The sequence below is a fragment of the Tiliqua scincoides genome, chromosome 2, assembly GCF_035046505.1.
Source record: "Tiliqua scincoides isolate rTilSci1 chromosome 2, rTilSci1.hap2, whole genome shotgun sequence".
Taxonomy (NCBI): domain Eukaryota; kingdom Metazoa; phylum Chordata; class Lepidosauria; order Squamata; family Scincidae; genus Tiliqua; species Tiliqua scincoides.
This window is the reverse complement of record NC_089822.1, coordinates 264,592,275-264,617,810: the sequence shown is the minus strand read 5'-3', so window position 1 is coordinate 264,617,810 and position 25,536 is coordinate 264,592,275. Positions and strand designations below refer to the sequence as shown.

The window sequence follows — 25,536 nt, the reverse complement described above, 5'->3', positions numbered from 1 at the left end:
GCTCCACTGATTGAACGCTGCAGCCACAGAAGAGTGTCTGTTTGCTGTGTTGTAGGCCTCACATGCTAGCTTCTGGGGGAGGCAGCCATGTCAGCCTGTTGCAGGGCCAGTTCACGTGATGTTGTCTGAATTGGCCCCTCTTCACAGTCAGGTCAGCCCCTGCTTGGTACAGTGTTCAAGGGGACTGCCTCGAGTTTGTTGTCCAGCTGCCAGGTCAACTAGATCAATGCCCGCAAGGTTGAAAGTAACTTTATTAGCTTGAACAACAAGTTACTATTACAAACATCAGCAGAGAACACCCACCCACATGCCCAGATGTTTCTTCTGCAGCTTCAATGCTCCATCTCCTTTACACGGGCATGTTTGCTGCACTCCTTCCTGTCCTAGGGGTTTAACAAGGTCAGTTCCAGCCTGTGCTGAGAGGTGATGGCCAACTTAGTTATAATGTTACATAACTCAACATGGCTGACAAATAAAATGGAGTTACTCTTGCTCTAGGTCAGGAGTGTCCAAACATTTTGGCAGGAGGCCCACATCATCTCTCTGACACTGAGTCGGGGGGCCAGGAAAAAATAGAATTAATTTACATTTAAAATTTGACATAGTTAACATAAAAGTTTACATAAATGAATTTATTAGCGATGAAACTTATATGAATGAATGAAGGTCTTGCAGTAGCTTAAGGCCTATAAAAGGCCTTGCACAAAGCAAGGCTGGCCTTTCCTTCGCTGCCGCTGCTGCATCACAGGTGTAAAACAGCAAGCAGTGGAGGGAGCCCTTGTCCCACAGCTCAGGTGAGAGGTTGAACAGTCGTCATCATGCTGAGAAAAGTTGCGTCAGGCCAGCATGGGCTCCAGAGGGCCAGAGGCTCATTGGAAACTGGGAGCTCCCTGAGGACCACATTGGGAGCCCCTGAGGACCGCAAGTGGCCCCGGGGCCGGGGTTTGGGCACCCCTGCTCTAAGTAACTAAGTAATTTACAGAACATGTAACCACAGAAGGAGAATCATATGTGGTCACTAGTCCTAGGCACTGGTTACAACTTTTCCTGCTCTTTAAGTTTTCCCTTACCCTATGAAGAGCAATAAATAAAACATGGAGGGAAGCCACAATTAAAGCACACAGCCAGCCCGTAATATGGAAATTTGTCAAATCCCCTTTTTAAAAAGCCACATTTCAGATAAGTGTTTAAAAAGATCTAAAGTAGACCTCGTCCAACCTGATGGCATCAAATTCCAGAAATGAATTATGAGTTGTTTGAAATAAATAGTGGTACTTCCTTCCACCATTTGGCTCTAAGGTGCCGTTGAAATTATTCTTATGAGCTTCAGCTTTATCACTTTAACTTTGCATCAGTACTTGCAGGGACATGAGAGGCCCACTTACGTCACGTCAATGGCTGACCAACTTAGAGTGGCACCTCCTGCCGAGAAGCAAGCACCAGTGGACCCGATGCTGGGGACTCTACTGGGGACCAGCATCCAGGGGGATGGAACCAGCCAATCACCCTGATGTAAAAATGTGCGGAATAATTGCCACGTCCCCAGCAGAGGCTGACTGAAAAGAGGCCAGACCAGACCAATGACTTTCGCCGGGATCCAGTGAATACTCTCCTTGGGCAACAGCTCATTTTGGTCTATCTCTGTTGGGAATAACAATATATTTATACCTTCTGCAGGAGAGCGTCCCACCAACATTCATAAGTAACTGCATATTCCCCTGATCAAGATTCAGATCAGAACACCTTGGGGACTTCACTCCTAGCAACTGTCCTATACATGCATTCATAACTGATATACAGGTGTGCACCACTTAACTATGGGGATACGTTCTCCTATCCCTGTTATGTCATTAGGTTGTTAAGTGAACATTCAGCCTGATCTAGTGTCTTTGTTGTGTAAACAGACACTCTCTGCCAGAAACTAGCTGGCTGCACAGGCTACTGGAGATTGCCTCTTCTTTGCATTAAGAGCATCTTTGCTGTGTAAACAGACACTGCTGCAGGCTATTGGGAGCCCAAACTACCTCATTAAGAGCCTCTTTGTTGTTCTTTGACCATTGTTGTATATGCAGTCCATCATTAAGCTGATGGCTGTTAAGTGACACACTCCTGTATTGCAGTTGTTCAAAACCTAGGGGTTGCAACCCCCCCCCCCCCGGCCAGGGCAGCAGGAACCAGTCTTTACCCCCATAAGGAGGGTGGCAACATATGCTGATGTGGAGACGAATGATGGCATCTCTGGAATTGCGCCACTGCTGTGAAAACAGGGTTTGTTACAGTTCCTGGAAGTAGTGCCAGCCCTCTGGAGCATGCGGGGCCCTGTGTCGCCTCTTGTAGGCCTCCACACACCTCAGAATGGCTCCCTGATGCGATCACGACCCACTTCCAGTTTTCATTATGAAGGACTTTGTGGCGGCTGAAGCTATTCCCACATGCTGAGTATGTATAAATGGCTTCTCTCCTGTGTCCATCTGTAGATGCACAACAGGGGACTTTCCACTGCAAAATGCCTTAGTATTCATACGGTTTCTCTGTTGTTAATGAATCCAGCCAGGCATCTAAAGAATCCCCCACCCAGAATCACTGGTGTGGCTAGAAGGAGTGCCACCCTGGGGCACACCTTCCATGGCCGCTACCCCTACATTCCCTCCAAATGTGACAGTGCTGTGGTCGCTTCCGGAGGGTGTTCTTAGGCTTTTGGGAGGCCTTAGAACAGGGGTCGGCAACCTTAAACACTCAAAGAGCCATTTGGACCCGTTTTCCGGAAAAAGGAAATCCTCGGGAGCCACAAAATCCTTTTGACATCTGAAATGAAGATAACACTGCATATATAGTTTGCACTCCCCTCTTGTAGGTCACAGTTATATAATACACTTCCCTCTTCTAGGTCCCACTAAAAATCAGGTCCAGACCCACAGTTGGAGAACAACTGTTTTAGTTTGTGCACAGGTGAACTGCTTGTGAAGGATACTGTCATTCTTTACAGTCATTTACTTCTGTACTTTTGTAAATGCCTTTCCACACAATACTACCTCTGAACAAGACCACTTAGTACTACTTAACACTGTTCACAAAAGTGCTCCTGAACAAACAAGCTAAGAGTTCAAAACTGCATAAAATAAAAGGCATACTAACAGTGATTACTTCCCAACAATGAAATATGCTTTGGTGCTACATATACAGTGTGTTACACATACAGTATACAAACATATACAGAATACCATCTGGTGCAGAGGTCTCCAAACCCTTTTCAAGTTTCCAAGTGAAGGAAATGGAGCAGTGAGAGTGTGAGTGAGTGATGGGGGAATGCTGAGTAGGGAGCTTAAAGGCTGTAATCCTGTGCACACTTTCCTAGGAGTAAGCACAATGGGACTTACTTCTGAGGAGACACACACAGGATTGTGCTCTGAGCTTGGGAGGAGGGCAGAGCAGCTGCACTCAGGAAATGGGGCAGTGAGAGGGCGAGTAAAGATGGGGGAATGCTGAGTGGGGAGCGTGAAGGCTGTAATCCTGTGCAGAGGTTCCTGGGAGCAAGCACAATGGGACTTACTTCTGAGGAGACACGCACAGGAGGACTGAGCAGCTGCACTCAATTGCTTGCTTTTGCGCTGTGGCTCGGGCAGGAGGGATCATGCGGCGGCGGCTCGCCCTCAGAGGCGGTGTGGGCTCTTTGGGCAGGAGCTGCTCCGCCAGCCCGTTCGCGCCCTCTCCTATGGGGCGCAGCTGCAGGAGGCGTGGGAGCTGCGCTCATGTGCTTGGGCTGGTGAGCAGTGGCTGTGTCTCGGGAGGGGCGAGCCCCTCTCCCCCAGATGGGTTGGCCCCGCACGGAGCCGCAGCAAAAGGCTGAAAGAGCCGCTTGCGGCTCCAGAATGGCAGGTTGCCAACCCCAGCCTTAGAACAACACTTCTGGTTTTCAGGGGGAAACTGGAAGGGACTTCTTTATGCCTTCTGGCCCTGGGGACGCCTCCTCTGTGGACACATTTCCTGCTGCTTTTCAGGAGTCCTCTCTGGTCATGACACTCAGAAATGGTCTGTTCTGCTTCTCCTGACAGCATCCGGTGGGGCTTCACTTCCCCAGAGTTTCTTGTCTGTCCTTCTCCTGATCTACCCTTGCAGAATCTGCTGGAAGGAACAGAGGCTCCGCACGTGAGTTATTTCTTGGTCCAGGGGCAGAATGAGTCAAATCAGGGATGGGCACAAAGAGAACCAAGACATAGGAAAGACTTCGCTGGACCTGACCAAGGGAGCAGAGGAGCCAGGGTGGTATAGAGAGCCAGGGTGGTGTAGTGGGTTGGGAGGTGTAGTCAGACCTGGAAGATCCAGGTTCAAATCCCCCTCAGCCACAAAGCTTCCTGGGTGACCTTGGACCAGTCACTTTCTCTTAGCCTCACCTACCTCACAGGGCTGTTGTGAGGAAAAAGGAGGGGAGCAGCTGGGTACACTGCCCTGAGCTCTTTGGAGGAAGGATGGTATAAAAATTTGATAAATAAAAAGAGAGGTGAGCATGTTCAGGAATGACATGGCAAGCAGTGAGTTGGGCCCATTGTGTACATCTGAGCAGGGATTTGGAGCTGGAGGCTGTCTAAGAAGGTCACTTTCAGACCATTTTCTGTCTCTGTTAGGTAACCTCCTTCCCACCCATCCCAAATATTTAATGTCCATTCTTTTTGTAATGGCAAATCAGAGGGTTCTGCATCCTTTTGAGAATTTTGAAAAACCCTGCAGAATTTTGAGTTCTGCACCCCACACTTCTATCATAAAAGCTGCATTGCCCCAAATGAGAACATTATTTTCTCCCACTCGAGTGGAATTTCAGACCTGGCAATGAAGTTAATTGGCAGTAGATTCATGGCAAGTAAATGCATGGAGCTCTCTACCTTGATGGAGATTTTTTTAAATCCTTTGCTGACACATGGATCACCGTTCAGATAAAGCCAGTCTTAATAATTTAAAATATTAGAAGTTTTATTAGGAAAATACAAATCAATCAGGCATAGATTCATTTCTGCTCTGGTGCAGCTGCGGGAGGAGAGTGGAGGCCTTGGTCAGGCTGTGCCATTACTCCCAGGGAAGCCAACCGGCTCCCACCAGACAGCAAAGGATTCTGAGTGGAACAAACCCCCTTCTGCCACCTGGACATAGAGGCCCCTCTGTGACTTCATGTCCTTAGGAGCACCAGCAGCCTCCTGTTTACCACTTCTGCAAATCCCTGCAGTTGGCAGACACACTCCTGGACAGGAAAGAGAAACTCCAGCCCCTTCACCCCCTTACCCAACCCAGTGGACCGACGTGCACAATGGTTTATACGGCTTCTCTGTTGGTTTTTGATGTGAAATAGAGCTATCGGACAAAAGCTAATTCCACACTCCAAGCATTTCTATGGTTTCTTCTCTGTGTGGCTACTTTGATGCAAACTCAGGATTGAGCTCACACTGAAGTTTGTTCCACATTCCAAGTGTTTATAAAGTTTGTCCCCTTTATGGGTTTTCCAGTGGAAAGTCAGACTTGATCTCTAACAGACTCTGTTTTGTTCCACTCTCCAAGCGTTTATATGGTTTCTCCCCTGTAGGGGTTCTTTGATGCATCAGTCAGCAGTGAGCTGTCACTGAAGCTCTTTCCAAACTCTAAGCATTGATGTTGTTTCTCCTGTGTGGGTTCTTCGATGCAGATTCAGGTGTGAATTCCGACTGAAGCTCTTTCCACACTCCAAGCATTGATATGGTTTCTCCCCTGTGTGGTTTCTTTGATGCACAGTCAGCTGTGAGCCATCACGGAAGCTCTTTCCACATTCAAAGCATTGATATGGTTTCTCCCCTGTGTGGGTTCTTTGATGCAGAGACAGGTGTGAGCTCCGACTGAAGCACTTTCCACATTCCAAGCATTGATATGGTTTCTCCCCTGTGTGGATTCTTCGATGCACAGTCAAGCTGCCGCTATGACTGAAACTCTTTCCACACTCCAGGCATTGATATGGTTTCTCCCCTGTGTGGATTCTTTGATGCACTGTCAGGTTCCAGCTATCACCGAAGCTCCTTCCACATTCCAGGCATTGATATGGTTTCTCCCCTGTTTGGGTTTTTTGATGCACAGGCAGGTGTTTGCTCTGATTGAGACTCTTTCCACTATCCAAGCATTTATATGGTTTCTCCCTTGTGTGGGTTCTTTGATGCACAGCCAGGTGTGAACTCCGACTGAAGCTCTTTCCACATTCCAAGCATTTATATGGCTTCTCCCCTGTGTGGGTTCTTTGATGCACAGCCAGGTGTGAATTTCGAATGAAGCTCTTTCCACATTCCAAGCATTTGTATGGCTTCTCCCCTGTGTGGGTTCTTTGATGCACAGCCAGGTGTGAATTCCAACTGAAGCTTTTTCCACATTCTATGCATTTGTATGGCTTTTCCCTTGTGTGGTTTCTTCGATGCACAGTCAGAATTCTCATATCACTGAAGCACTTTCCACATTCCAAGCATTTGTATGGCTTCTCCCCTGTGTGGGTTCTTTGATGCATAATCAGGTTTCTCATATTACTCAAGCTCTTACCACACTCCACGCATTGATACGGTTTCTCCCCTGTGTGGGTTCTTTGATGCACAGTCAGGTGTGAATTCCGAGTGAAGCTCTTTCCACATTCCAAGCATTGATATGGTTTCTCCCCTGTGTGGGTTCTTTGATGCACAGTCAGGATTTTCTTATCACTGAAGCTTTTTCCACACTCTAAGCATTTGTATGGCTTCTCCCCTGTGTGGGTTCTTTGATGCACAATCAGGGTTCTCATTTGACTGAAGCTTTTTCCACACTCCAAGCATTGATATGGTTTCTCCCCTGTGTGGATTCTTTGATGCAAAGTCAGGCTTGATTTCATACTGAAGCTCTTTCCACACTGCAAGCATTGATACGGTTTCTCCCCTGTGTGGGTTCTTTGATGCAAAGTCAGGTGTGAGCTCCTATTGAAGCTCCTTCCACACTCCAAGCATTGATATGGTTTCTCCCCTGTGTGGGTCCTTTGATGCAAAGTCAGGTGTGAGCTCCGACTGAAGCTCTTTCCACATTCCAAGCATTGATATGGTCTCTCCCCTGTGTGGGTTCTTTGATGCAGAGTCAGGTGTGATCTCCGACTGAGGCTCTTTCCACTATCCAAGCATTTATATGGTTTCTCCCTTGTGTGGATTCTTTGATGCACAACCAGGTGTGTATTCCGACTGAAGCTCTTTCCACATTCCATGCATTTATATGGCTTCTCCCCTGTGTGGGTTCTTTGATGCACAGCCAGGTGTGTATTCCGACTGAAGCTCTTTCCACATTCCAAGCATTTGTATGGCTTCTCCCCTGTGTGGGTTCTTTGATGCACAGCCAGATGTGAATTCCAACTGAAGCTTTTTCCACATTCCATGCATTTGTATGACTTCTCCCTTGTGTGGTTTCTTCGATGCACAGTCAGAATGCTCATATCACTGAAGCACTTTCCACATTCCAAGCATTTGTATGGCTTCTCCCCTGTGTGGGTTCTTTGATGCATAATCAGGTTTCTCATGTTACTCAAGCTCTTACCACACTTCATGCATTCATATGGTTTCTCCCCTGTGTGGGTTCTTTGATGCACAGTCAGGTGTGAATTCCGAGTGAAGCTCTTTCCACATTCCAAGCATTGATATGGTTTCTCCCCTGTGTGGGTTCTTTGATGCACAGTCAGGATTTTCATATCACTGAAGCTCTTTCCACACTCTAAGCATTTGTATGGCTTCTCCCCTGTGTGGGTTCTTTGATGCACAATCAGGATTCTCATTTGACCGAAGCTTTTTCCACAGTCCAAGCATTTATATGGTTTCTCCCTTGTGTGGATTCTTTGATGCAAAGTCAGGCTTGATTTCATACTGAAGCTCTTTCCACACTGCAAGCATTTATATGGTTTCTCCCCTGTGTGGGTTCTTTGGTGCACAGTGAGGTGTGAGCTCCGACTGAAGCTCTTTCCACACTGCAAGCATTGATATGGTTTCTCCCCTGTGTGGGTTCTTTGATGCACAGTCAGTTTCCCATTGTCACTGAAGCTCTTTCCACACTGCAAGCATTGATACAGTTTTTCCCTTGTGTGAGTTCTTTGATGTCTTCTACATCCAGACTTACTGCTGAAGGTCTTTGCACATTGAGGGAATTGTTCCTTCCTCTTTTTAGTTCCTGGTTCTGGATCGAGTGAGATGATATTGAAATCTCCATCTTGTTGAGCATCAGATTCTTTTCTCCAGTTGTCCGTCTGCTTTCCTTCCTCCTTCTCTGATGTATCGGGATGCACAACTTCCTCTCTCCTGTGGATCTTTATAAGACAAGCAAGGTGTGTGCTTGAACTGAAGCTCTTTTCCCCCTCAGAGCATTTAAATGATTTCTTCCCTGTGTGGATTTTTCTGTGTCTATTAAAGTTGGATTTACAACTCATTGTTTCCCTGTGTGATGGACGCTTCTTTTTCCTCCCTCTGTGTTGTTCTAATTGGATGGGTATTGCATGGGGGTCATCATCCTGACAAGTTATCCTCCAAGGAAGGTCTGTGCTTCCCTCCCAGCTCCTTGATCCATCTTGTTCCCAGAAATGCACTTCTTCTACATCAAGCACTCCCGTTTCTGATGACACTCCCCATCGCTCCCTCTGACCCTCCTTGTCTTGCCTGTTGCGTCCTGGAACAGAGAGAGAACCTGGATTAGCAATGCAACTGATAGAAAGAATTTGGATTTCTTTGTTTTCCAATTAGGAGCCGAAATGAAAAATCAAGAATTTCTCTCTTTCAGATGGTTTATTAGCTAGCAGGCTCGAACAGACTTGTCTCGGACAAGACCATACCCCTTGTACCTCCCCCTTTTGTGATCACTTTTATAACAGTAGGAAAACAACTGTGCATAACAACCATGATGCATTTTGGCTTCTCGGGAATTTCCAAACTTTCCAGAATTCATAAACCTGGGTCATTGCGCCCTAGTACTGTCTGACATGATCTTCTCTGTTCCCTTGCAAAAGTCCCTGGCTATCAGCCACAGTCAAAAGCTCAAAAACACATTCCTTCTTATCTGCGTAAGCAGAAAACTGCACAACCAAAGTCTGTATCCATATTTGTAGGCCTGAGAACCAGTTTCAGAGAGCAATATACATTACTTGAATTAGACAAATACATAAGTTTACATAAGAAGATATATCAATACAGTTAAACCTTAAAAATCTCCCTCACAACTCAGGAATGGGACTTGTAAAGCACTATCTTAGTCGTGTCTACTTAGAAGTGAACCCAATGAATTCAGTGGCACTGACTCCCAGGACAGTATACAAAGGATGGCAGCCCTGCTGAGTGACCGACTCTCAGTTAGTTGATGGGGAGAAGCAGCACAATTGAGCCTCCATGGCCTGTGGCAACCCAACCTCGTCCAGGGATGGAGGCTGCTTTGTTAATGCTGTTGGACAACACTTCTGAGGAAAAGGCACAAGAGGGGGGACTCCCTCTGGATTCTCTCAGGCCTCACTGCAACTTTAATTAATTCTAAATGTTAAAATGTCTGCTATTTTGTACAGTGGAACTTTTCTTTGAATGGACATGTGTTACACGACATGTGAAGAGACTGAATACCACCACCTCAACCACCCCCAAAGGACAATATCTGCAGAACAGCTAAACAGCTACCTGCTGATCCACCCTCTTACTTGGAGTCCGGGACAAAGCTAGTGTCTCCTCCATCTAGCCAAGAGACAAGGTCAGCTTGGTCAGACATGGTCCAGAGCCAGGCTCTTGGAACTCCCACAGGTAGAGTTGCAGCAGGAATGGCAGGGCAGAGTTGAGTCAAAGGCATTGCATGATGTCTCTGAGGCCACAAGAGAAAAGAGGGACGAGTCTGCAAATCCGTGGCTGGGGTGCCAACTTGCAGTGGAAGCCAGTCTGGCCAGTGTGACATATGCTTTACTCATACCAAGGTTGGGTTTTTTGTGACTGTTCTGTGTAAGAGATACTCTTGAAAACAGCTGGGAACTGCAGCTGGTATACAGTGGAACAGCTCTGCACTGGGGCCTGAGCGTGGGAGGAACATTCTAGGTTGGAGACCAGTCAGGCCATGTCTGCAGAAACCCTGTGTTGAGGGCTCTCGGTCTGGCATCAAGCCACACTCAGCCAAAACTTGATTTTGACCAAGAAGCTGTTGCATGTATGTGAAAGGGAGTCACAAGCATAAGACAGAAAAGGAGAAGGATAAAAGCCAAGCGGTTCAGGAGTCAAGTGGAAATTCCCTCCAACAGTGGTTCCCAAACATTTTAACTCTGGGACCCACTTTAAAGGCACACCTGCTACTCCATTTCGGTTTCCATAGGGTTCAACACATTGTCAGCTACCAGCTTGAAAGTTTTGCAACCCACCAAAAATCAGGTCATGACCCACAGTCATGGGAACCATTGCTTTACAAGATCGTAAGAACATAAGAACAGCCCTGCTGGATCAGGCCATAGGCCCATCTAGTCCAGCTTCCTGTATCTCACAGCAGACCACCAGATGCCCCAGGGAGCACATCAGATAACAAGAGACCTCATCCTGGTGCCCTCCCTTGCATCCGGCATTCTGACATGGCCCGTGGAGCACTCACGATAGGCAGGGTCTTTGTTCCATACCCAAATTACATTGAAAGGTCATTAGGAGCAAGCAAGCAGCTTTGGGAACTATCACTTCGCTGTTGCAACGACTACAGGCTGAGCAGCCCAGGATCTGATAGAAGCTCCCTTATACCAAAGATGCTGTTACACTAGGCAGAGCTGTCAGTGGAATTCCAGTGCAAACATGGTCTCTGAGCCACTGGAGCCACAATTTCACCGGTGCAGATCTAAAATGAGCAGAGGAACAAGGGGGACGGACAGGAGAGGTGGAACGTCAAATCCTATGACCCCCTTGAAATCCAGTCATGAACCGAACAGTGCTCTCAAATGGCACTGCCTTCCGAGGGGGTTCAAGTTAACAAGTATTCACTGGAATCAGTGGAAAGCAAAAGGTCGCCACTCTCCCCCACCCCACCCCCAGCATCAGCTCCAGCTTTGGGGTCAAAAGCCCTGTGAAGACCCATTTCAAAGGAGGCTTGGAGAATGTGGACCCTTTGCCACAACAGACACTCCCCTCCTTCTGGGGTACTGGTTAGGATGACTCAGCACAGTTCAGCTCTGCCATTCTGATCTCGCCGCCTGGAATCCCTTAACAGCCACTTGGCTCCTGCTCCTGTGTTTGCTGGGTGGGGCTGATTTGGGACTTTAGAGTCTGGGGTCCTGTGAGGAGGCTGTGATATGGAGCAGAAGATGGAAGGCGAGGCATCAATTCACTCCGATCACACTGGCACTTTTAGTCTAGTACTCAGTCTAGCTGCTGTCCCGGCTTGCAGGTGATGAGATCCGAATGGCAGAGATCTGCTGTGCTGATTCATCCTCAACAGCACCAACATACCCCAGAAAAGTGGGGAGTATCAATACTGGGGGTGCACATTCACCCTTTGGGCCGAAGCTCCTGCTCTGTCCATAAATCCTATGCATAAGCAGGTTACCTGTTGATTCCTCTTCTTTCTGGAGCTCCTGGAGAAATGCCCACTTCCCTTGTTCCAGCTGGGAAATGAAGGCAGGTTTGGGAAACTCCTCTAGGAAAGAAACAGGAGATGAGATCCTTCCCACTACTAGATAGCAAGTCTTTCCAAAGCCACCTGACTCTGGGTTGCCTCCAATCCCCAAAAGGACATAGAGGACAAGAGGTGACCTCGCAGTACTCTCACACGTGAATGTGCTGCAGGACCAGCTGTATGAATCCTGAAGTGTTAGCCTGGCTTATGGGAGTGCAGGCTCACCGCTCATGACAGCTGGAATGAATGACCAGTTTGGAATCTAGTTGTGGAGGTGAGCCATCCACAATTCTTCCATCCAGCTCTCATCCCAGGGAAACTGTCCCCCTCCACCTGCTCCTCAGGCAATTCCCTCTATGCAAAGATGATGGAAATTTAGGCAGCCCAAAAGTGGCTCTCTCCTGCATTTTCAGGCCCTTAGCAAGACTCTCACTGGAGCATCACCCCTGTCCAGAGCAGCCGTAGCTCAGTGGCAGAGAACCTGCTTTGCATGCAGGATCCATCCATCGCTGGCACCAACTCCAGGCAGCGCTGGGAAATGTCCCTGCATGAACCCTGGAGAGCTGCTGTTAGTCAGCATAGAGAAAACAGAGCTGGATGGACCAAGGGTCTGACTTGTGGGAAGGTGGCTTCCCTTTGTCCCAGAACTCTGCAAATGCCTCCCAGACAAGCACAGGCTGAGAGGAAGAGGGGCTTCAAGGTCTTCCTCTTGGATCACAATGGCTATTAAACCTCCTCCTGTACAAAGCCGTTTTTCATAACCAGAAAAGTATCAAAAGCTGGTCACTAAAGAAAACCAACAGAAGGAGGAGTCAAGTGGCCAGTTCCTCTGTTTGCCTGGGTTGACCAAAGCAGCAGGCAGGTTCCAAAAGCCTTTCTTGATGGCACACAAACCAAATCCAAGATGGCGTCAGCCACGAGCCCTGGAGGTGATCTGGCAAACATTTGTGGGAATCAGGAGATGACAATAATCTTGAATCCTGTCCCCCTTCACTTAGACATCAAGCCTCCTGTATAAGGAACTAGACTGGACCCCCATCATGTCCCCCCACCACCAGTGCAACAGGCCAGGGTCTCACTGGGGACATTATTATACTTTATTTTTACCCCGCCTTTCTCCCCGAAGGGACTCAAGGCGGCTTGCAAAACAAGGTTAAAACACATTAAAAACATAGTTTAAAAACAGATTAAAAAACATATCATAAAAACAGTAGTCAGATTAAAAAAAAACTAGTCAGATAAGAGCATAGTGCAGCAAATTAGAAAGGATCAGGCCTGTAAACAGATGTTAAAAAATATTAAGAGATGTTTAAAAGGCCAGGAACTCAGAAGGCTTGTCTAAACAGAAAGGTCTTCAGGCCTCGCCGAAAAGTTTCAAGAGAGGGAGCAGTTCTTAAGTCAAGGGGAAGGGAATTCCATTGTGTTGGTGCCACTACTGAGAAGGCCCTGTTTCTTGCTGCCGCCCCACGTACCTCCCTAGGCTGCGGCACTTGTAAAAAGGCCTTCTTTGATGACCTAAGAGGACGAGCCGGATTGTACGGGAGTAGGCGATCTCTAAGATACCCTGGCCCAGAGCAGTACAGGGTTTTAAAGGTCAAAACCAGCACCTTGAAATGGGCAGCCAGTGCAGCCGCTGGAGAAGCGGACTGACAGAGTCAAACCGCCTACCTCCAGTAACTACGCGGGCCACCTCATTCTGCACTAGTTGCAGTTTCTGAACTGTCTTCAAGGGCAGCCCCACATAGAGTGTGTTACAATAGTCTAGCCTCGATGTCACCATGGCATGGATCACCGTGGCCAGGTCTGAACGATCCACGTACGGCTGCAGCTGGCACACCAGCCGAAGCTGAGCAAAGGCCCCCTAGCCACAGCCACCACCTGGGAATGCAGGAGCAGCTGCGAGTCCAGGTGGCATCAGGTGACATCAGTCACAAAGTCTAGTTTCTTTAGTTAGACTTTTCTATCCTGCCGTTTCATCCCCAAAGAGTATCAGGCCAAGCTCAGCACTGCAACACTGAAGCACAGCAGGCCTGTCCAGGGCACCAGTTCCAGCCCCACACACCCCCTTTCTAAGGTGCAGTCCTAACTGTGAGAAACAAGAAATGGTCATGCCTTTTCTTTCTCACCAGATAGAAAGGGTGTCCTTACCCAGAGAGGCCACGATCCTGTAGTTCTCCAGCATGACTTCCCTGTACAGAGCCTTGTGGTCTGGAGCCAGCAGAGCCCACTCCTCCTCCGTGAAGCGCACAGCCACCTCCTCGAAGGACACTGAACCCAGGAAGGAAAGAACAGTCTGTCCTCTCAAATCAGGTCCCACTTCTTGAGACATGACACGCACTTGCTTTTTGCCCACAGTCTGAAGAGAAAAATGAAGATGGGAGCAACTGGTATTTTCCTGCAGTGTTTTTGGCAAATCAAAGTGGTTCATTGCCCAGGTTTTTTCCCCGTTTGTTTCTGACAAAACTTATGCCAACTCCGTCGGACACTTGGCGTTCCGAAGAAAAACACCACATGGTATCCTCGTGATCACAGCTACCGTATCCGGCTGGGAGGCAGGGCAATTGACTTGTTCGTGAACAGGGGTCTAAGGAAAGGTTGGCCGACTGCGTGAATGTTTAGTCACATATTAACACAGGACACTGAATTTTATGGAACCTTCAATTCAGCACATTTGGTGTTCTGACAGACCTTTCTCTACACCGTCTAGAATCCCCAAATTATACACTTAAGACTTCCTGGTTTGCAGCTTTTTGACTTGCTCTCTGCTCGGCTGCTCACAACAAAAGGTCTACCTGGAACTAAAGGGCAGCCCAGGTTCTCCATAGCCTGGACTTGTTCCCAAGACCTGCAAGCAGGTCAGAAGCTCAGCCAACTTCTCTTGCTCACACACACGCACAAGCACCCTGTTGTGTGTGCCTAGCATTCACTCAAATATCAAAACCTAGAATTAATCATGAAGAAGCAAATGGCCAGCAGGAGCAGCTGGGCCATGGTGTCCAGCTGATGGAGGAGGGGGCAGAGGCTCTCCGGTGAGACTCGCAGGACACTTAAAACTGTTTGTGTAGTCCAAGGAACATCTGAGAACACGCAAGGACGGTTTAGTAACAGAACAAATTACAAGGTTTTATGGGTCAACTGCCCCTCCAACTCCTGGAGATCCCTGGAGTTCCAACACACTCTTCTGAGTGATCAAGTAGGATATTTTACTGCACCAGTCAAAAAAGCTTCCTTCAAGGCCTGCAAGAGAGAAGGAGGAGGCCAAGCTGTTTCTAGCCCACTGCGCTGATTATCTGCCCCTTTACCTGAGCAGGCTGCAGAGTTGCTGATTCTGCTCCACAGGAAAAAGGAGGAAGTCTAGAACGAGGCCTCGGTGCCATCCCACTGCCTGTGAGGGAGACAAATGCAATGGGAAGAGGTTCACCCTCATGTCCTTTTCCAACTTTGTCACTATTTTCTCCATAGCTCTGGTTCCAACCCAAAAATGCCCCACTAGGTGGATCCCCACATATCTTCAATCCCTTTCTCCACATTCTTACTTCTGCCCTTTGTTCCTGTTTCTTCCCTTCTCTGCCTATCTAATTACCTCTGTCCTCCCCTTGAAATCTGCTTGCACTACTTGCTCCTTCAGGGTGTTTCAGGCCACTGAGACCCACGTTTCCTGTGGGATCTTCTTCCTCAGTTCAGCCCTCCTGCTTCCATCCTTTCACAAAGCCCAGTTCCCAAGACTGGGACGTGAGCAGCACATGAGACAGGAGAATCCAGGTGATGTCCTATAATCTGGACTGCAAGAGCTGATGTGGGGAAAACCCTGATTTGCAGCTGCAGGGGGTGGAGGCGAGTTAGAGTTAACTGGGGTGTCTGAGTGGGGCTGTGTTCTGGAACAGACTCAGCAGGAAGACTCGGTCTCGGTTATCTCTCCAAAGGCCCACCCAACTTTCCAGCGCTGATGCAGCTGCAATGCAACCATGAGCTAAGGGATTGTTAGGTAAGAAAATATAGTGGTCCATGATATTCAGAGATGCTGAAATCCATGCGGGGGAGGGGGGACTTGGTCACAGTGCCTCAGGATCCTGCGGAGTTCACGCCAGTCTTTAGGACATGACCAGATGTCGCCAACGCGAGCCAGAAGTGGATTTCAGTCACATCCAGGAAACCATCTGAGGAGGCTACATGGCCAGTGTGACTCCTGGGAGGCCCTCTGATTCCCGGCATGTTCGGAGGCTCAAATCTGTGGGTGTCAAGCCCGCTAAATAGGGCCCACTGCATTCTTCTCCAGTGTCCACCTTACTTACCTTGAGAAGGCCTCCATGACCACCACCAACCCTCTGCGGCATGCAGTGCATGACCCGTTGGCATGGCTGCATCAGCACTGGAAAGTTGGTTAGGTCTGGGCCTTAAGTTGGCGCTTCCAAAACAATTTTAACAGTGACCCTAAATACAGTTTCGCTCTCAGTCTGGTGCCCCATGGAATTAGTGCAAGTTAATAAACATCCACAGTGTGTTTGGGTAATTAATTAAAACAAAATTTACCAGGTCTTTCAGTGACTACCCTGATGCTGCTCAAATTTCTGTGACAGCTCCGTGAAGCCATCCTTCAAAATCTCACGCCAATACAGCAATTTGCATGTGGATATTTTTCCAACTAAATTAAAGTATTTCCCTTGCAGCCCTTTTATCCCTCCTTCTATCTTGGCCCCGAGCAGTCTGTTCTCCCAGGTTCTCCACTTCCCTCCAGCTTTGCTCCAGCCAGCAGCATAAGAAAGAGAGTAAGAGAGAGAGAGAGAAGCATACATGTCCCCCCTCCTCCTCCTGGCACCCCTGAGCAGACCAGAGGTTTGCAAGACAGCAGAGCGGCTCCCACTTGCAGGCCTCTCACCTCCTCGGATGTGCCAGGAGGAAGGCGGCAGAGACGTGCTTCTCTCTCTCTGCGTTCCTCTCCTTCATATTTGTGTGTACTGAGATCACAGGAAGGAGACTCTGCTCTTGCAAGCATCCTTGGAGGAGGAGGAAGACCTGTGCTTCTCTCTCTCTCTGCAGCGGGTTGGACTCTCGGCCCTTCCCGTGCCCGCCCCCGAACATCCCTGCATCCCTTGTTACAAGTAGTGCCATAAGTGGAGAGCCACCTGCCCTGACACTCACCTTGGACGACACAGATGTTTTGACACTGGCCACGGAAGGACATTATTCTTCGACCTTTGGGGCTTTATCTTCCCTTCTCAGACGCTGGGGGGCTCAGCCTGCTTTGTCCTCCTCAGTCCCCTCTTCTGGAGAGGTCGGCTCTCCCACAATCCCCCTGGATCAGACTCGATGCTAGAAAGATCCTTTTCTGCTGCAAACTCCAGCTCTCTTTCCTATGACTTTGTTTGCAAAGTTCCTGCGTTAAAACCAAAAGCGGGGAAGCTGAGCACAGTTCAGATCACCACAGGATGTCAAAGATGCGGCACTCCCAGGCCTGAGATGCGATCCTCCAGCTGCCCTGCTGGGTTTCAGGGCTTAGTGGACGCTGCTGGCTCTCTCCATGCCTGCTCTGACACTGTCCCTGGCCAACCCCCCAGCACAGCAACAAAGCCCTTTAAGGGCAAACCCAGAGCTTAGCAGGCAGCTGGGGGGGGGGCAGGATTGCCAGTTTCTCTTCCCATCCCACCCCCCAGTCCCTTCCCTGGCTGTCTCTGCCCCTCTGGGGGTTCCCCTCCCTCTTCCTTGGCACCCACCGCAGCCTTGGGACCCCCCCTCTGCCCCCGCTGGCTGGGGACTCACCAGGGGGGCTGCTGACACTTCCAAGTGGAGAGAAAGGAAGGAAGGGACGGTGGAGGAAGAGGAGTTCCCATTCACTCGCCCTCACCATTTGCCAGTCTGAGAATCCGGAGTCGCTCGTGTTAACCCTTGGCGTGCCAGTGAGCGGAGAGGAAGGACTCTGGCAGAGCATCCCTGGTGGCACCCTCCACTCTGCAGGGCATCCCTCCTCCTGCTCCCAGGCGCAGCATCTGATGCGCAAGGAAGGGCACAGACCGGGGAGTCTCTGCTGGTCCCCCTGCCTGGTGCTTGCAGCAGGGCTTTCCTGCCACCTCCCTGAGGGGTCCAGAGTATCTTTGGGGGCCCTTCCCAGAAGGGGAGGGGAGAGGATGAAACAGAGCAGGGGAGGGTGCTGACCAGAGTGGGCAGAACAGGCAGGGGAGGGTGGCAACAGCTGTGGAGGCCAGGTCTACTGGGTTTCCCAAGGCAGAGCCGTGCAGCATCGGCAGCTGGGTCCAGTCGGACACACTCCCAAGTCCCTATAAAATCCTTGAAAATCAGGGCAGAAAATGATCATCAGCGTATGGAGGCTTGCGCCAGAATGGAAAGCGTCCTGTGGGCGCCACAGCTGACTTCTGCCACAGCTGTGTCCCTGAGCTCCCATCCGCTCCTTCATGGAAGCCGATCGATACACCAAGGAGCTGCTGTGGCAGGCCGGTTTGTTTCCAGATTTGACACTGTGTTATGCAAGCACCGTGACATGGATGCATTCCTTGGCCCAGCACAGCAGCAGCCACACACCCAGCATCCTACGTGGGTCCCGAGTCCAGGTGAGATAGAAAAATATCTCAGGAAATTTCTTGGCCCGCTTCTTTGGCACCTGAGCCAAAGCAGACAGGTGGGGACCAAGCCCAACCAGCCTGCCACAGGCCTACCCCCCCAGCACACTATGTAACAATATCTGAATGACACCAAGGGGTTAAATTCAGTGTGCATGGGAAGGGGGGGGTCTCTGATGCAAAAGTGCTCCTAACCCTCCACAGTCATCTCAACTCACAAGTGTTGGGGACAGATGGTCAGGCCCACCTGCCATTTATTTAGTTAAAATCAAGCTTGTTCACCCTAAACACAGGGTTTGTGTCATGTGCAGCGTCAGGCTATTAAGGCTGTAATCCTATATACCAGTGGTTGCTAAACCTTTTAGCACCGGACCCACTTTTTAAAATGACACTCTATCAAGACCCACCTCGGCTTCCTAGACCTTAAGAAAGGGAGGCCTAGAAAGAAATTTTATTTATTTATTATTAGTAATAATAATCAGTCAAATGACTGTCAAACATTTATCTCCCTATATTTACACTCTTGCAAACTGCAGGAGCTGAGCTCTTTGCAGGGTAATTACCAGCTCCGCTATCTGCTTTTTGAATAGCCTCAGGGCTCGAGGCAATTAGTTCTCTGATTTTTCCATCACCCTTTGCCAACCCACCAAAAATCAGACAGCAACCCACCAGTGGGTCCTGACACACACTTTGGGAACCACTGCTAACATGGGAGTAAGTCTGTGATGCGTCTCCATTGCCTCCTGAGTTTGCTGCTGCTTTTAAACGTGTTTGGGAGCATTTTTTGTCTCCCTTTCTGTATGTTTGTTGGTTTTAAAACAACCCCCCCCCCAGCAGTTTCTGTGCCCTTTCGCCACTGGGATGTACTCGGCACGGCATCCTGGGCAATGACCAACCCTTGGAACTCTGTGAGCCTGCGCAGAGTGAGGATCAAGGGACCAGACTCCTGGAAGGGCGCTGCTACTAGCAGGAAAGGAAACTATAGGAGAGTCGCTTCACGAATCGCTCATCGCATCTTATTTGGCTCTGCCTCCTCGCTGTTATTTTAAAAGCATTCAACCCAGGTTAATTCCCCCTGTGTTCTCTGTTATGCCTGTTGATATAGGCCTAAGGGCCCAATCCTAACCTACTTTCCAACACCGAGATGAGGGCAATGCAGCTCTGAGATAAGGGAACAAACTGTAGGCTGTAGCAGATGCCCCACTGGCACAGTTATGTCAGAGCTGGAAAGCTGGTTAGGATTTGGGCCTAGTTTGTTTAAGGGCGCAATCCTAACTGCGCCTTGGACGACCCAGGAGGCTTGCAAACGTGTCGTAAATCATGTCTGCATCTCCTCAGGAGTTGGCCGGGCCAGCGCAGGGATGCATGCCAGCCTGCAGAGGCTGCATCCACCGTCTGTGCCAACTTGGGGAGGGAGGGTTGCGTCGGCCATGACTGGCCAATGCAGGGGTCTGGGGTGGATGGGGAGGAGGTGGGGAGGAGGCGGCAGGAAGGTGGTCTGGGGCAGGGGGAGGGTGGGCAGGAAGTGGGAGGTGGTGCTGGGACCTGGCTGTAATGCCGGATCCCAACCCCATTCCCCAAGCAGCATGCAGTAGACTGGGTACTTGGACTGAAGTCCACGGACCTGCAGGGAAAAGTTGGCAGGAGGGATCGTCCTGGTGCTGGCCACAGCTCAGGGGACTGTGAAACTCAAGCTCCCACTCTGTGTGCCCCTCTCCCACCCCTTGAGACTTGGTCCAGGAATTTTCTTACTGCCCAGTTCCTCCTCTCTCTTGGGCAGGACTGTTTCTTATTTTGCTTGGATCCCTCCTTTCTTCCTTGCATCCCTCTTCCCTTCTTTCTTCTGACTCAGCTCTTGAAACTCTTTGGTGTGTCTTAAGGATTAAGATGACACACAAGGACTTTCCACACCCTAAGCCTTGATATGGTTCTTCATCCTTGTGGATTTGTAGATATACTTTAAGCAATGAGTGAAACTTTTTACACACTACAAACACGTTCATCTCTATGGATAGTTTGCTATACTGTCAGATCGGAGCTTCAGCAGATAGATGGTAAATGGTGTCTGTGCATGGACTCTGACCCTCCTGGAGCGGAGCGCAGAAGGGATTACAACAGCCAGGTGCCCTGATGAATGGGGGGGGGAGGGTTCCCACAGGGAAACCCACCTGCTTGCCAGGATGGGGCAGCTGAGAGAGAGAGCACCCAAATGCTGGCTGATGCTACACGGACCTCCACCCAGGCTCTCACGGGGTGCAGGCTCTCCCAACCCATGCCATGCAGAACATCCCACACCATCTGCTGTGGTTGGAGGACCAGGACTCCAGGCCCTTCATGGGCAGATGGGGGAGAGCGCAGCAGGAAGGAAGAAGATGGGAAAAGGGGAAGGGGACGTTGTGGCCACTCCAGGGCAAAGAAGGGCAGGGCAGGAAGAGGGAAAGTCAAGAAAAACCTAAAAGAAGAGTCTGGATGCCAATGATGAGGCTGGGTTGTCTGAATGTGCAGCTGTGGGAGGACGGTGGAGGCCTTGGTCAGGCCGTGTCATTACTCTCAGGGAAGCCAACCGGCTCCCACCAGACAGCAAAGGATTCTGAGTGGAACAAACCCCCTTCTGCCACCTGGACATAGAGGCCCCTCTGTGACTTCATGTCCTTAGGAGCACCAGCAGCCTCCTGTTTACCACTTCTGCAAATCCCTGCAGTTGGCAGACACACTCCTGGACAGGAAAGAGAAACTCCAGCCCCTTCACCCCCTTACCCAACCCAGTGGACCGACGTGCACAATGGTTTATATGGCTTCTCTGCTGGGTTTTTTTTTATTGTTTTCCCAAAAACAAATATAAACACACATAATACAATACAAAAATAAAATACACACAAACACACACAGCCACCAACATTGGGGGTGCAGGATACCATATACCAGTTAGTTAATATCTCATTCTACATTTCCTAAACTACTTTTGTTCTACCTTTAACCTCATATGAACTTTTATTCATATCATACTTAGTGAATTCTAATATCTCTTAATATGACAAAGAAAAGAAACTAAAAAAAGGATACATATTTATCTCTAATGCCTTTTTTCTATTTTCTGTACTTTCTTTCATCATTTCCGCCATCATAGCTTTCCCTCCTTCATTAAAATTCTAGACTCTTTTCAATATCTAATATGCTAAATTTTACAACGGTTAATGTCATGATAACTAAATATATAATTTCTCTATCTATAACATCCAAAATTATTATATAAAATTCTAAAATTATTAGTATCTAAAAATACATTTTCAATATTGCTGTAGTAAATTTTATCATAGCATATAAAATCTTTCTTATTTCCTCTATTCCCACATTATTCTACTAAATACATATCATAGGTCTAATTATAAACAGATCGTTGGCTTGGTCATGTCGTGAGAATGGATGATGGCCGGATCCCAAAGGATCTCCTCTATGGAGAACTCGTGCAAGGAAAGCGCCCTACAGGTAGACCACAGCTGCGATACAAGGACATCTGCAAGAGGGATCTGAAGGCCTTAGGGATGGACCTCAACAAGTGGGAAACCCTGGCCTCTGAGCAGCCCGCTTGGAGGCAGGCTGTGCAGCATGGCCTTTCCCAGTTTGAAGAGACACTTTGCCAACAGTCTGAGGCTAAGAGGCAAAGAAGGAAGGCCCATAGCCAGGGAGACGGACCAGGGACAGACTGCACTTGCTCCCAGTGTGGAAGGGTTTGTCACTCCTGGATTGGCCTTTTCAGCCACACTAGACGCTGTGCCAGAACCACCTTTCAGAGCGCGATACCATAGTCTTTCGAGACTGAAGGTTGCCAATACAATACTACCAGGTCACTTCCGTGTTTTACATATCCATTATTCTCTAGACTTTACTTTTCCATCTTCATATCTTTTCCCCATCGATAAATTCCAAAATAATATCAAACACATTTAATTCTAATTCATCAAAATTAACCTATAGAATTCTAACATATCTATTCTCTTATCTCAAATCAGATATAAACATAACTGCCAAATCATGTCATTTTCTTAAGTATCAATCCAAATCTTGCATCAGCTCCAGGAGACTGATGCTTTGAGACATCTCCTGAGAGGAATAATGACCCTGAATCTTGTATTGTATTGGCAACCTTCAGTCTCGAAAGACTATGGTATCGCGCTCTGAAAGGTGGTTCTGGCACAGCGTCTAGTGTGGCTGAAAAGGCCAATCCGGGAGTGACAATCCCTTCCACACTGGGAGCAAGTGCAGTCTGTCCCTGGTCCGTCTCCCTGGCTATGGGCCTTCCTTCTTTGCCTCTTAGCCTCAGACTGTTGGCAAAGTGTCTCTTCAAACTGGGAAAGGCCATGCTGCACAGCCTGCCTCCAAGCGGGCCGCTCAGAGGCCAGGGTTTCCCACTTGTTGAGGTCCATCCCTAAGGCCTTCAGATCCCTCTTGCAGATGTCCTTGTATCGCAGCTGTGGTCTACCTGTAGGGCGCTTTCCTTGCATGAGTTCTCCATAGAGGAGATCCTTTGGGATCCGGCCATCATCCATTCTCACGACATGACCAAGCCAACGCAGGCGTCTCTGTTTCAGCAGTGAATACATGCTAGGGATTCCAGCACGTTCCAGGACTGTGTTGTTTGGAACTTTGTCCTGCCAGGTGATGCCGAGGATGCGTCGGAGGCAGCGCATGTGGAAAGCGCTCAGTTTCCTCTCCTGTTGTGAGCGAAGAGTCCATGACTCGCTGCAGTACAGAAGTGTACTCAGGACGCAAGCTCTGTAGACCTGGATCTTGGTATGTTCCGTCAGCTTCTTGTTGAACCAGACTCTCTTTGTGAGTCTGGAAAACGTGGTAGCTGCTTTACCGATGCGCTTGTTTAGCTCAGTATCGAGAGAATGAGTGTCGGAGATCGTTGAGCCAAGGTACACAAAGTCATGGATAACCTCCAGTTCATGCTCAGAGATTGTAATGCAGGGAGGTGAGTCCACATCCTGAACCATGACCTGTGTTTTCTTCAGGCTGATTGTCAGTCCAAAATCTTGGCAGGCCTTGCTAAAACGATCCATGAGCTGCTGGAGATCTTTGGCAGAGTGGGTAGTGACAGCTGCATCGTCGGCAAAGAGGAAGTCACGCAGACATTTCAGCTGGACTTTGGATTTTGCTCTCAGTCTGGAGAGGTTGAAGAGCTTTCCGTCTGATCTGGTCCGGAGATAGATGCCTTCTGTTGCAGTTCCAAAGGCCTGCTTCAGCAGGACAGCGAAGAAAATCCCAAACAAGGTTGGTGCAAGAACACAGCCCTGCTTCGCTCCGCTTCGGATGTCAAAAGGGTCTGATGTGGAGCCATCGAAGACAACAGTGCCCTTCATGTCCTTGTGGAAAGATCTGATGATGCTGAGGAGCCTGGGTGGACATCCAATCTTGGGGAGAATCTTGAAGAGGCCGTCTCTGCTGACCAGGTCGAAAGCCTTTGTGAGATCTATGAAGGCTATAAAGAGTGGCTGTCGTTGTTCCCTGCATTTCTCCTGCAGTTGTCTAAGGGAGAATACCATATCAGTGGTGGACCTGTTGGCTCGGAATCCACACTGCGATTCTGGATAGACGCTCTCTGCAAGTACCTGGAGCCTCTTTAGTACAACTCGGGCAAACAGCTTTCCTACAACGCTAAGGAGAGAGATGCTGCGGTAGTTGTTGCAGTCACCCCTGTCACCTTTGTTCTTGTACAGCGTGATGATGTTTGCATCCCTCATGTCTTGAGGTACTCCGTCTTCTCTCCAGCAGAGACAGAGGATTTCATGCAGCTCAGTGACGATGATCTCTTTGCAGCATTTTAGGACTTCAGCAGGGATGCCGTCTTTTCCAGGTGCCTTGCCAAAGGCAAGGGAGTCCAGGGCCACGTGAAGTTCTTCTAGGGTTGGTTCACTGTCAAGCTCTTCCAGCACAGGCAGGCACTCAATGTTGTTCAGCGCTTCTTCGGTGACTACATTTTCTCTGGAATATAGCTCAGAGTAGTGCTGCACCCAGCGTTCCATCTGCTGCGCCCGATCCTGGATGACCTCGCCTGTGGCAGACTTCAGAGGGGCAATTTTCTTCTGTGTTGGACCTAGGGCCTGCTTGATACCATCATACATCCCCTTGATGTTGCCCGTGTCAGCTGCTATCTGTATCTCGGAACAGAGCTGGAGCCAGTAGTCGTTAGCACATCTCCTGGCAGTCTGTTGGACTTTGCTGCGAGCAGTTCGGAGGACCTGCAGGTTGCGCTCACTGGGACAGGCCTTGTATGCTGCTTGAGCTCTCCTCTTTTCCTCAATGACTGGTGTCAACTCCTCAGAGTGGGCTTCAAACCAGTCTGCCGCCTTGTTGGTCTTCTTGCCGAATATGGACAAGGCGGTGTTGTAAACGGTATTCTTGAAATGTTCCCATCTGTTGGATGCGTTTGCGTCGGCCAGGCCTGGAAGAGATTCCTCAAGCGCTTGTGCAAATTCCTCCACTTTTCTCTGATCCCGGGTCTTGCTGGTATCAATGCGAGGTCTTCCTTCCTTTTTCGTGTGATACAGTCGCTTTGTTTGCAGTTTCACTCTGCTGCACACCAGGGAGTGGTCAGTGTCGCAGGCAGCACCATGATAACTGCGTGTGATCTTGATGCTGGGAAGGCTGGAGCGTCTGGTGAGGATCAGGTCGAGCTGGCGCCAGTGCTTTGATCTTGGATGTCTCCAAGAGACTCTGTGTTGGGGCTTTGTGTTGAAGAAAGTGTTGCTGACACAGAGACCGTGATGACAGCAAAACTCTAGCAGGCGTTGGCCATTTTCGTTCATCCTCCCAGTGCCAAACTGACCTAAGCAAGTGGGCCATGAACTGTTATCAGCACCAACTCTAGCATTGAAATCGCCGAGGATGAACAATGGCTCTTTTACAGGGATTTTCTTGACAGTGGTGGCCAGGTCATCATAGAATTTGTCTTTGGCTTCTGCTGGAGACGACAGAGTCGGTGCATAAGCACTGATGAGAGTGATAGGTCCTGCTGATGACTGGAGCTGCAGGGACAAAATTCTTTCACTTCCCACAGTAGGTGGGATGATGGATTTCAGCAGGGTATTTCTGACCGCAAAGCCAACGCCATGTTCCCTGGTTTCGTTTGGTGGTTTTCCCTGCCAGAAAAATGAGAAATTTCTCTCCTTGACAGATCCGGAATCTGGCAGCCTAGTCTCTTGAAGGGCGACGATGTCCATCTGCAGTCTGCTCAGCTCCATGTCGATGACAGCTGTTTTGCGTGCGTCGTCTATTTCTTGCAGGTCATCAGAGAAGCCAGGTGTCATTGTCCTAACATTCCAGGTGCCCAGCTTTAGGGCAGTAGTTTTCT

The 25,536-nt window shown here is 49.1% G+C and overlaps 1 protein-coding gene across 1 annotated transcript in view; it reads right to left on the bottom strand.

Annotated features, from left to right (window-relative positions):
* Positions 1 to 4,947: 4,947 nt before the first annotated feature.
* Positions 4,948 to 25,536, bottom strand: part of LOC136639152 (uncharacterized) — a 140,982-nt gene continuing 120,393 nt past the window's right edge. Inside the window, 1 exon segment of the mRNA XM_066613163.1 lies at positions 4,948 to 7,888. Coding sequence (XP_066469260.1) covers positions 5,603 to 7,888 — 2,286 coding nt within the window. The 3' untranslated portion in view covers positions 4,948 to 5,602.